Source organism: Sinohyriopsis cumingii, chromosome 3 (assembly GCF_028554795.1).
Source record: "Sinohyriopsis cumingii isolate HCF-2022 chromosome 3, ASM2855479v2, whole genome shotgun sequence".
Classification (NCBI taxonomy): Eukaryota; Metazoa; Mollusca; class Bivalvia; order Unionida; family Unionidae; genus Sinohyriopsis; species Sinohyriopsis cumingii.
The window spans coordinates 20,843,186-20,856,013 of record NC_142963.1 but is presented as its reverse complement, the minus strand read 5'-3'; the positions used below and the strand labels follow the sequence as shown (position 1 = coordinate 20,856,013).

Genomic DNA, 12,828 nt, shown 5'->3' with positions numbered 1-12,828 from the left:
CAAATAATAGTTATATGTTTAATTCTTTGCATTGCAGTCAACTTCAAATGGGAAGGGACGAGCCAGGTTGATACGAGACAACCTGTTACTTATTAAGGAAAAACCACCAGTTGGATTGCCAAAGGTAAATATAAAAGTATTGAAATTTATCAGGTTATTCTACTAAATTGACCTATAATTTAAGGAGGCTTATACTCACATTATACATTAATCTTTTGATTTCAAAACATGATCAGTTGCCAAGGATTACTTTATGAACCTTCAGTTTATTTTGATATGTAGTTTTCAAGGTCAGAATTATTGCAGAACAGTCTTAATGCATTCAGTTTTACAGTAAAAATGCCATAGCATGAAGCAGTGTTCAAAAAGGTTTGACAATCGCCTGATAGACAATTTCTTGTTCAAATGTGGGAGAGAAGCAGAAAATAATGTTATGACCATTAGCTAAAGATTTGGATTGCATTAAACAAGTTGCCTCATTTTATCCTGCTGCTCAGTGAAGCATAAGACAGAATCTTGTAGATGCCACTTGTCCTTGCAGTTTTAATGGACTACTTGGTATATAGTATGGTCATCATGTATAGTGATATATCTTTGTGCCCCCCCACCCCCCCCCGATTCTTGTAAGAGCTATTGCCCATTTAGCATTCACTTCATACAGTATAAAAATGAATTTTGTGAAAGCAACTTCAGTTGCAGTTTTCTTTGATTGTTTTGAAACACAGTACACATTATTGCAGTCACCAGAAGATACACATGTTGACCAATTCAGAATCCACAATCTCCAAGCTTTTTCAGCTCAGACCACCAATGGCAAGCTCAGACCACTCATAGACTTCATTCATCTTTATCACTTCATACTTCCACTGAAATTCAAGATAGAGATGACAAGATCAGTCTGCCTCTCCATCCATCCAAATAAATTTGCAATCTTATGGATCTGACAGATACATAGTCCCAAGTTCCCATTCATCCATCCTCACAGAAACTCCTTTAGTTTGAAGGAAATTCTTATCAGTTTTGCACTCTGTTCCATATGATTTCATTTACTTTCACAGCAGTGTATTTGGATGACATCCTCCAAAATCATATGATCAATTCCATTCTAGTCAAAGAAAAGAACAATCTCATATTCTGTTTATATTATGTAGGTTTTCTGATCAGTTGGAAAGTCTGATTTTGTGCATCCTTGCAGTTTATAGAATTTCTCACCAACTACAACCTTGTATATCTTCCCCTACCATTTGGTGTTCCAAATCGTCATCTTTGCATGTATCACAACTAGGGAGTTTCTGCAACTCCTCGGATTGTTTTATGTAGAATTGTATCTTACCCCACTGCTTCACTTCAACATTCACCTTTTGAAGATGACCTTGCTATCTCAGGGGTGTCACTCTTCCATGCCACTTAATTACAGGATCAGCATAGCGTGCAAGATATTATCATTCCTGGACCAGTGGCACAACCAAGGTTGGCTGATGACAGGAATACCTCTCAAACAGCCTCAGCTGAATGTGATCAAATGTTCAGATACAAGCACCTTTAGTTGGGGAACCCATCTGCATCAACACCATAAGTGTCCAGTGCAATCTGGAGGAAACTGATTTCCATGTCAGTCTCTTGGAAATGAAAGCTGTCATCAAAGCTTTATCAAACAACTCAGTGATAGTGAAGTACTTCCTAAAGAGGGTGGTACCAAATCACCCCAGCTTTTCATTCTGGTCTGGGTAGTTTGCTTTTGGTGCACATATCTCAATATCTACATCCAGATCAGATATATTCCTGGCAGACTCATTATCTTTGCTGATTCTGTCAAGGAAGGGTCAGATTTCTAATACAGAATGGTTTTTCAAACTGTGTCATTAATCAGATTTGTCTGCTTTGGGGGTGTCTAATGATTGATCATTTTGCAGTCTGGTGGAATTTCAGACTGCTCTCCTTCATTTCTGCAGTACTGGATCCCAAAGCTTGGTCCATCGACACTCTTTTTATCAGTTTGGAATGTCTGGGGGTCTTTGTCTATTACCCAACAATCTTTGTTCCAAAAAATTGTCCGCAACTTGAGGGGCCAGAATTGCAAAAGATTTTGATTGCCTCTCTCAGCTGGGACAAATCATGGATCAGTGATCTTCTCAGTCTAGTGATATATCTAACCAGGATGATCCTGACCAGGCTGAATCATCTCCAGCAGCTTCAGACCCACACATACCATTCTTACACAGACTGTCTTCACCATCATTTTTAACTCTTGTCTGGAGAGCTTTACAGCATAAACTATTCAACCCTTCAACCATGGAAAGAACTGCATGAGCTAGAAGGCCCTCCACTATAAAGACTTATGAAGGAAAGTGGCATCTTTTCAGGAACTTGAGTTTTGGCTCCACAGCAGCACAGTCAGGATCTGGTAGGACCAGTTTCAGTTTCACAAGCAGCTACCAGACTACATTGACCTCACCACAGTTTCCGTAAATGCACCCTGCACAGCTTTCACTGGATTCGCCTGGAAATTTTATTACATAAGAAAATTTTATTATTTTTGCTTCACTTATGTATCCATTTCACCTCAATTTATGCTGCTCTGAAGTTTGTAGAGTTAGTTAACCTTCATATGGGGAATCCAGTCTTCCCTCGGAGGTTCACTGAGGCATTGGTAGAATGATCAAAATTCCATCTGCCTATTGCCTATTCTCCTAACATTAATGTGGTCAGGAAATATATTGGAAGGAGAAAGCAATTTTTTTCAGTAAATTATGTCTCTCGTAGAATACTTAACAGATCACATTACCTTAATATCCTTCCACCCTCCTGTAATGCAAGCATCCCATTACATGATGTTCTGTTCATCTTAAAACTAGAGCTGTCAACAGGTACCCAGGTACTTAGGTACCTGCATGTTCATAATTACCTGGGTAATAAAATTAGCCTCAGTTATCTGTTTAGTTCATGTATTTAAAAAAAATCATGTTTCCAAGTTCAAATCAATGATTATATCTGGCAGCATCAAGAGCAAGCAAGCAACAAAATAATGAGTTTGATGCTTGTGTCATGTGACTATTGGTTGAGGTGCATTTTTAAATCATAGACCTCCATCTGCTGATATTATATTTTTTATGAGTGCAACCATTTGGCCGTGTGCATTGAATAATTTCCTTATTTTCTATTTATAGCAACTGTATGTGACACATTTCCAAGAAAGCAGATGTTTCATGAATTTGAAACCATGTGCCACAGATTCATTATAATCTGATATACACTTACATTGCAGACCTGTCTATATTGAAAAAACATGGTACAAAATATGTGAAAGGGGCCTTACCAATGTGATTCGTGGATGTTATGCGACTGAAAAATGTTAGTGGAGATGGCTTTTATTAAACTGAAAAACATGTTGCATCAGGAAAAGGACAAATTAATTGTGCTTCAAAAATTTTGAAAGAACAATTCTACAGTTTTGTAATGCAGCATTCAGAATTTTGGACTTGACTTTATGACCGTTCAGCAAAAGTTAGACTTAAAGAGAATGTTTGTTTAGGTAATTTATTATGTTGTTTTATATATGTATTCTTGTAATAACCAACATGGATTTAGACAATTTGTGACAAGAATTTTTCTAACTGCAGGTCTAGGTAAGTAGCAAAAATAAATGTACATTTTTCATACAGTTTTATGGCATGTATTATGTATTTTCTTTTTATGCTCAGATTATGCTTATTTTTGCCACTTTCATAAGTAACAAGTATGCTTATACCTCAGTTGGGGCTGGCATGTATGAACCTACAACAAAGCAGTTCAGGTTCACATTTAATAGTTTCTTTTAATTGGGTAATTTTGACAGCTTTACTTAAATCCAACACCGGTTGTTTATGTCTAGAGGTGGTAATGGGCAAGAGTTATTGCCTTTATCTACATATTATAGAAACAGACACATTTTCATATTTGGAAGGGCTGGATTGGAGAGGTATTAGGGCTTATATTTGTACATTAATTTGATCAGGTAAATGCTGTAGGTTTGGTTTGATGCTTTATGGCACAGAAACACAAGTAGGATTTTCAGTGCCGCGTCTGTTGGAGTTAAGTGCCTTGCTCATGGACACACAATGATAGCTGACCAATTTGAACCTGAACCCTTTTTGCTCCTGAGTCAAGTACACTAACCACTGAGCCACCATGGCTGCCAAGTATTTTAGAAGAAACCTGATGTACTGAAAAATTTGCTTTCTGATTTATTGAAGTCTTATCAATAATATTTTCATAATTTAAGTAGAGGCTTGAAAGCACAATGTGTTAATCAGTTGTGTTACACCTTTAAGGTCTTTGTGATTTTTGAAGTCCTTTTCATACTGTAGTATCGTTTATTTTTGTGGGTCTCAATTGTTATGGTTTTGTGATGAAAATATCAGACATTTTCCTGGGTACTTGAATTCATAGTTTTGCTTATTTTGGGGCATTTAACTTTTGGGATTAATATCAGCAAATAAACAAAATAATGAATACAAAAAAGCAAAACTATACCAAGAACAAATGACAGTTGCTTCAATGTTTTAACGATACTGTCATCTGTACTAGCATAAATCAAACACCTGTCAAGATTATTTAATTACACTATATCAGACGGAGTCAGTGCAGCCAATACCACTAACCTGATTATTTTTTAAAGTACATGTATATAATCTCTTTCTTAAAGCTCAAGCCATAAAGTTGTACCATTAGTTACTGACAACCATGGCATTAACACAGTTTTAGAGTGGTAAAATTTGTCGTAGATCCCAGTCGGTTTGGAGAAAGTAATCTTTCTGCTTCCAAACCAAACATGTGACCAGGTGCACCATTGCTCAATACAATTAACAAGCAAGTGCCAACATTTGATGTTTTCATCAGAGTGCAAATATGTTAACCATATTGAAAATATATGGAGTCACTCCTTTGAGTCTGCCTCGTATACCTACCAACTTCAACCACACCAATTCACAATTAAATAAAATACAAAGAAGAATTTAAAATTATATTTCCACAGCTGGTATGCTAAACAGGTCACTGAGACCATCATGAAAAAGGTTAAGATCAGTGTACTGTATTAGTTTACTTTATGATCACATCTATCAGGCTGATTCATGCTGAATAAACGATTGTGGCTCACACGAATATGTTTGAAGGATTGGACTTAATTACTGGTGAGTTTTTATAAAACTGGACTTGTTTAATTTAGCAAGTTAAGGTTTATTTTCCTGACAAACTTTTGCATAAAACAGCAGACTTGAGATGATGTTGATTTGATGGTTTTGTCTGAAAATTAATGAAATGTTTCCATGAGTCCTCTGCAATAATACATTATGTTTCATTAGTGATTGTGTTTCAAGCAGTAGTTCTAGCATTTTGTAGTCATGTTGTTCATTGGAATTAAGTATGCATGGATAAAATGAGATGTTTCACAAGGATTGAATTGTAGACAACAGTTGCACTCGAATAAAGAGTTGATTTGTACAAGTACTAAATTTTAATTTTCATAAACAAGTATCGTTTCTTTTTTTTTTCATTTTCAGTAAAACTAGTGCTGGAATGCCTTCAGATTTGTCTCATTTCTCTTTATTTTTTACTCATCTCAGAACATATCTGTTTAAGTCAGTGAGTGGCAATTACAGCTTGTGAATACCAGATATGTATACGTTGAAATAATGTAAAATGCTCTATAATTTTTCTTATAAAATATTACAATAAAACACACATATGTAAAGTTAATATTTTATTTCCAGATTACAAAAGTGATGTTGATTTGTCAAGTAGTTTGTTGATCTCCACAAATGGAACTCAGTAAAGGGGGGGGGGTGCTTCTGCATTATATGTTGATAATTTTTCATTGGGTCTTCAAATATGAGGTTTGGGGTTGACAAATTCATGAAAATTGGTACTCCACAAAAATTTGTGATACTATGCAACAGTAATTAGCAATGTAGGGTTCTCAATAGACTTCAAAACTGATGCGTCATTTGACCTAGACACCATAATCTCAAGACTCAGAATGAAAATCTCAAGAGTCAGAAGTGAAATTTCAATTTATTTTTTGTGGAGTAAAATAAGGTTTAGGATTTGTTGTCTCATGTTGAATCAAGAGAAACACTTGTACAGTATTTTATAAGAAAAAGACAAGAAGACATTGATACAGGCATGACCATTACTGATTTTTGTACTCTTTCTAATTATGCTTGACTGTGTCTATTTGGTACATTGAACAGAGAAAGGATCATTTTATATTGTATTATATTTTAAACTTGTCAATGTATTCTGTTCTTATCTCTTTAAATTATTTGTAAAAATGTATCCATACAACAATGAAAATTACATGTGAATGAATATCTCATTTCGATATCATCCATTTCAGTCTGATCATCATTTATCAAACTCATGGCTCAAACTCATGGCTCAAACTCATGGATCAAACTCATGTATCAAGCTCATGGCTCAAACTCATGGATCAAACTCATGGATCAAACTCGTGTATCAAACTCATGTATCAAACTCATGGATCAAACTCATGTATCAAACAACATAACAAGGCACGTCCAGTTTTATCAAGAGTGAATATCACGGTTGGTGACTTTGTATACTCTGAAGTCATCTGTCAACAGAACATGTTAGTTAATTATATCCTCCTATTTCTTTTATCACTTATTAATTTAGCAACTGGCATTTTTTGTGAAAAGTTAGCTATTTGAATGATGTAATTAGAATCTACTAACAGTTATTGAGAATTTACTGATATACATTAGATTTCGTAAATGTTATTTACTTTGACTTTCAGAATCAACAGCTTATTATAAACAAGCCTGCTCCAGTTTTCTCAAAGCCAGAGAAAATGCATAGTGAATCTTGGAATGATGAAGATTTTCCAGCTTTAGGTATAAGAGACTCAGCTCTTTATTAAAACCACCACCTGTAAGAGACTGCAAGTCTGAAGAGACCACCAAATTGTGATTTCGTTAGGTTCTCTAGGTGCCTGAAATGATTTGTACTAAAGGATCCTTTGGTTTTCAATGATTTATGGTCTTTTAAGACAGGTTTCACTGACAGTGTTATGAATAGGATTGTCAGTTCTTAGAGTAAATTACAGTACGTTTGAATTTTGTTTAGTAGGTTTGAAGTATGCCTAAGGTGTATTTTTTAAACATGGGACATTAACCAGTAAATTAAGTTCTTCACTAATCTCGTTAAAATCAGAGTGTAAAGATCTGAAAGTGTCAGATCGGATGTCGTTGATTGACACCAGTATTAACTAGTATTCACAGATTATATGTTCAATAGAAATCCCTGTCATACACTGCTTTTGCTTGTTCCTTCAGTGTTTTGCAGTTCTACCATAATGAGGAAAATCTACTTCCAGTTGTCATTTGTGGGCAACAATTTGATTAGATTCTTGAAGGGTCATTTATATTTGAATTGAATGTTTATATCCATGTAGCATACATCAGTTTAGCATAGCAAGACATATCTTGAGAAACCACCCATTCAGCCAACATGAACTGGTCACTAAAGACAGGTATTTTATGGCAGGTCTTTGCATGCAGTTAGATAGCAATTTAGCCCAGTTTCAGAAGGAAAAAATAACATAACTACTGTAATTTTTTTAATTATTTATTCATAATTCTTGTTAAAATATGCAGTCATAAAAATTTATAGCACTAAAATACACTAATCATTAACATTTTAAATTTTATTTGAAGTTCACACATTACTTATGTTGTTCATAGATTGTAAAGTTAGCTATGATAGCATGTAAGTAAATAATTTTATTTACAGCCATAATGCACAACATTTGTCACTCATGACATAAATAACAATTAGATCAACTCAATAAACAAAAGTATGTAACATGCTGAAGAGATGATGAATGAGATCTCTGGTCATGTCGCATTTGGTCTTGCGCAAGTTTTGATAGCAGTAACTGGCACATGGTATTGTTCCCCATTCACAGGTCATGCATTTCACCTTGTATATAGAATTCATAGTATTCATAAGGTGGAATTACTCACAAATGGAATCACAGCATGGGGGATGAATATTGATAACTTACCAGTTTCTTTTCAGAACTTCATGATGAAAATGCTGCATTTGTCGGCATACTCAAACTTTTCTTCAAGCAAATTAGACTACATTTTTTTTGGACAAGCTGAATAAGCAACTAACTGGAGAGGCCAAATCAAGATTCAGAGGGGCACCAGGCTATCTGATGTTTTTAGCTCTGTGCCAGTTACTGTTATCAAAACTTGCGCAAGACAAAATGTGCCATGGCAAAGTGGGGACTTTGTTGACTATGGTGTTATAACTGTGATTTGTGACAAGTACACAAGTCTGGTTTATGGTTTCAGCATAGAACTTAATGTTCTAAATCAAATGTAACCCGTAACCTGACTCAGCTTTTAATCTCATTTTTTAACAATCTGCACTCAGTCTGCAGACCAGACTCAGTAGTCATGGTTACAAAGGATTAAATAAAAGTCTAGTATTAACATCTGATCTGTGATGTGGTTTTTCATAGTAGTGTTGAAACACATATTTTGCACAAAAAAATGATGTTCACTAGTCAAGTTTCACATATTTCACTTATGCCAATATTTATATAGAAAAAACAGCAGTTTTGGTAATAAATGACAGGTGGTTGCTCATAGCAGATTTTACTGTACAAGAATTTAGTTCTACTCACATTGGGTTGTCCATGAAAAAATGTGATACAAGTGAACTTCTTAGTCCAAGAATAAGGTCCCCAGACATAATCAGTATTTGTGACAAAGTAATAATGCACATTGCTAGATGTGAAAAACTGGAAAAGTAAAACAAGATAAGTAAATGTGAGCACATTTATGTTGCTGTTTTATCTCACCTCATTTTTGTTTGTATTAGCATCGACAACCATGAATATAAATGTGTGTTTTAGTTCACACTGAATCTTAGCCCTTTTTTTTCCCTAGGTCCTAGGCAATAGTTTCGAGTGGATTTCATGTCTTTACATTTAGCTCAGGTTTCTCTCACACTGTATAAATAATTTAACAGCTGTACAGGGATTAAAGAAACTTGATAAGTGGCTGTATCTTGACTGCACCTTCATTACAAAAGTAGGTCAAAGTATCCCAGATATAATGGTTAACTGACTTAAATTTGGTGTTTAAGCTTATCTCTCAAACTTTGTACTAGAATGGTCAAATTAGATTATTCTATGTTTCTGATTCAAATACATTCCCCAATCACATTAGAAATATTAGCCTGCTACATCACAAATCCAGCCCTACTAATAAACAAGAATTATCTTTACCTGTCTATCTCATATAGAAAATGGCAATAATTCTTGCCTTTTACCTCCCCTTGCCACCTACAGTGTTTTAGCTTCTCTGCTGTACTGATAACATCATACATTTTAACTCTGACAATCCAAGCCATTTTAGTGTTTAAATTGGACCCTCTAACTTTCTTTATGGATTGATTGTGTGGGACAATCATTGTCCTGCATGTTTTATACATTATTTTCACAATTTCTAGCAAATTTGTGTCACTTTGTCACCTTTGTGGACTTCATCTGTTTAATACTACATTATAACACTGCACCAATACAGGCCTTCCAGCGATCCAGCATAGGAGACCTTTTGAGAAAACAGTCCAAACAACTAGCTCATTGCTTGCAATTTTGGACTTATTGTGGAGGTGTCAACCCAATTTTAGGTACGCCAATGGGCATAATTCCCCCGCCCCCATGTCTGAGCAATGACTTTAGGTCTGTAAGTACTTGCCATCAGCCATTCATCCAGGATTTGAAATGGTCCAGCCAGCCAGGATTTAGAGATGTATCCATCCTTCTAGCCTCACTGTTAGTGATTTCCTATGCCAGAGATTTCACTGAGAAATCTGTTAATCCAGGCCCTTTTTAGCAGCCAGTACCAGTTATAGCCGGACCATCTTCAATACTGCCAGCATCTAGGCTGACTTAAGCCAATGAACAGTTCCAGCAGTGCCAGACTTCTGAATGTTCACTGTTTATCCACAAATGGATGGCTAGTGACATTTTCAAAGAGGAATGACTTGCATCATCATTGCCAACTGGTTTGACTTATCCAGGGCTGTCACCAGACCCAGATTGGGGCTTGTATAGCTGCCAAGTGTCCTGTTTTTTGTCCGTATTTGTCCTGTATTTTGGACCTGTATATGGGTGTACGTTTTTTTGCAAAACATACGTTTTTTAATTTTAAAAATTAATAAAAACTTTCCTTGCAGCTTTAATTTTAGAATGGGCACTCGGTTCCATTCTGATAGAAATGTATTGCATGTATATAGGACTATAGTTCTTCAGTATGATTGGTTCATTCAAAATCGAGGCTACCATGCCTGTCTCTATCTGCCATATTGGATTTCGCAAACGGTTTCACTGTATCTCATCTTCGTAATATTCAGCTTCTAATCAAGGAAAGCAGAATGTTCAGAATTTTCTCCAGGAAAGACAAGAATGCACAACTGGAAAGATAATGGTGCTGTCTTGTTTAGATTTGTAAAACCATCTAGTAAAGGAGAAGACTTTACATTACAAATTGTGTAATGTGATTTCGATATTGGGCATGGAGGCGCCCATGAAACTTAATGTAATTTGTTCAAAATTCGGTTTATTAAATTTCTTTTTGAAATAAATCTTTCTCTTTCAGTTAGTAGTTTTGCTGGCGATTTATTTTGCACACATTTTTCAGACATTAAAATTGCAAAGGATTACTCATCTGCTAGAACAAAAATAGTTCAGTAAGAAAATCACACAGAATTAAGATCATCAGTGAAAGTTGGTATATTGGAATCGATAATGATTGGAGAAAAAAAGCAAGGCTTCTTTACACAGCCTGTGTCTGAGTGTGTTGCACTCTTGCACCTTCTGAATGGGCACCCAAATGGAACATGGTACCTGTCCAGAAGGTACAAGTGTGCAACACATGCATATTTGACATTTAATAATTATGTTAGGTACTGTCCTACGTTACTGATGGTTGTATATGTTGTAAATGGTTACATATGCATAAAATATTTAAAAATCAGTATTTGTTACTGAAAATCAGTATTTTTGCCACAAGCAGTCAGTATTTTGTACTTGGGGGTTGGCAGCTTGACTCAGTGCATGTCATAAAGCTCCTTCAAATCAATCATGCTGAGATCCAACCATGGAAAAGACTGAATTTAGCTTTAAGGCCAGAATCAAGGAAATTTATTAGGTGTTGACAGCTTCAGAATGCCCTGCACCCCCTTCTATTACTAAAGACTAAAGTTAAAGCATTGGTTGGTTTCAGTTCTCCTTCCCCATTCAGCTAAAATTAAGGAGCTCTATGATTGCTTCTAGGTAGAATTGGGGACTAAGGAACTTTCATGGCTTTCTTCTTCTTAGAAAACCAAGCCCCAACAGTAGTCTCGTCTTGTTGGTATATAACTCATTGTTAGATTTGGTCTCCTTTGCAGTCTTCCAATTCACAGAGAGATCTGACCATAGCCACACTCGGGAGGTGAAGGCCTGATTGATAGAGTCTTTAACTGGCCACCTCACCATACGATGGCCAGTGCCTTGACAGCTTCTGACAACTTAGATCAGATGCGTTGTGGCACATGTCTGCAGTCCACATCGCTCAAACCTCATTATAAATTTGCCTTATGTACAAGATGGTTTGGTTGTTGTTGTTGTTGTGGGGTTTAACGCCATTTTTCAGCACACGATAGGCTGTACATGGTGGCCAGTATTAATGGTGGAGGAATAACCCAGAAAAACCCCGGAAAGAACCACCGACCCACGAGAAGCTACTGGCAAGCCTTCTCACATACCCACATTGGCTGAATCCGAGACTCAAACTGCCGCAGACAGAGGTGAGATGGCAGTGATCCGTAACGAAGAGCACTTTAGACCACTCGGCCACTCGGGGCCCCTCAAGATGGCTTGGGTCACCATTTCCTTTTGGAGGAAGAATTGAACAAGTTCTGAGGCTAGCAGCTCAGTAACTGCCATCCAACTTGCTGCTCAACTCACACAGGCATTTGGAAACACTCAGCCCTCACCAGTGCTAAGGGACATTAAGTGGCCTTGGGACAAGTGACCTTTTCAGTCAGATGTGCACCAATATCAATCCAAACCCAATGCCAGGAAAGAGCAGTCTAACTAACCTAGAAGACAATCATACAGAAGCGGTAAGAAACCAGATGTCTCCACCTTCAAGCTTTCTAACGATAAACATTGACCTACCCTCCCTAAAAACATCCTACCAGTGGGCAGCAGACTTCTGGAAATTTGGACTCACTGGATCTTCCATTTCCCTCAGAAAATGATTGGGTGATCCATATCATTTCAGAAAGGCTTCTGGTCTCATTAACCCAACCCTCTACCCTTACCTCATCTCCTCTTTTCACAAATGTACCATCATATCAAGGAGGAGGATGCCTGTCTACATCAGTAGTTGTGGTCTCATTGAAAAGCAGGCAGTGGCAATTGTGCAAAGGCCACAATCACTGGGGATTTATTCAAGGCTGTTTTGTTTTTTTAAATCAAATGGCAAGTCGAGACCAAACACTGACTTTAGTTGCCTCAATCAATTCATTGCACCACTGAAATTCAAGATGGAGACAAATGAGATCAATCCACTCTCCATCCAAAGGGATCATTAGTCTTGATCTGACTGACATATTTTCATGTCCCTATCCACCATGCATAATGGAAATTTCTTGATTTTGCTTACCATGGCAGGTTTATCAATTTAAAGTCCTACCCTTTGGCTTCACCATCAGCCCTGTTTTTTTTAAACCAAGGTTATGAATTTTTTCCCAAGGCTATGG

At 36.5% G+C, this 12,828-nt stretch overlaps 1 protein-coding gene across 2 annotated transcripts in view; it reads left to right on the top strand.

Annotated features, from left to right (window-relative positions):
- Positions 1-12,828, top strand: part of LOC149802513 (uncharacterized) — a 59,433-nt gene that overhangs the window by 10,835 nt on the left and 35,770 nt on the right. For both annotated transcript variants that reach the window (XR_016420041.1, XM_089951756.1), the window contains exons 3-4: positions 38-124; positions 6,797-6,893. Coding sequence is in view for 1 of the 2 variants with exons in the window: in XM_089951756.1 (XP_089807882.1) it covers positions 38-124; positions 6,797-6,893 (184 nt within the window). In the remaining variant the exon portion in view is untranslated. The remainder of the gene's footprint in view (positions 1-37; positions 125-6,796; positions 6,894-12,828) is intronic.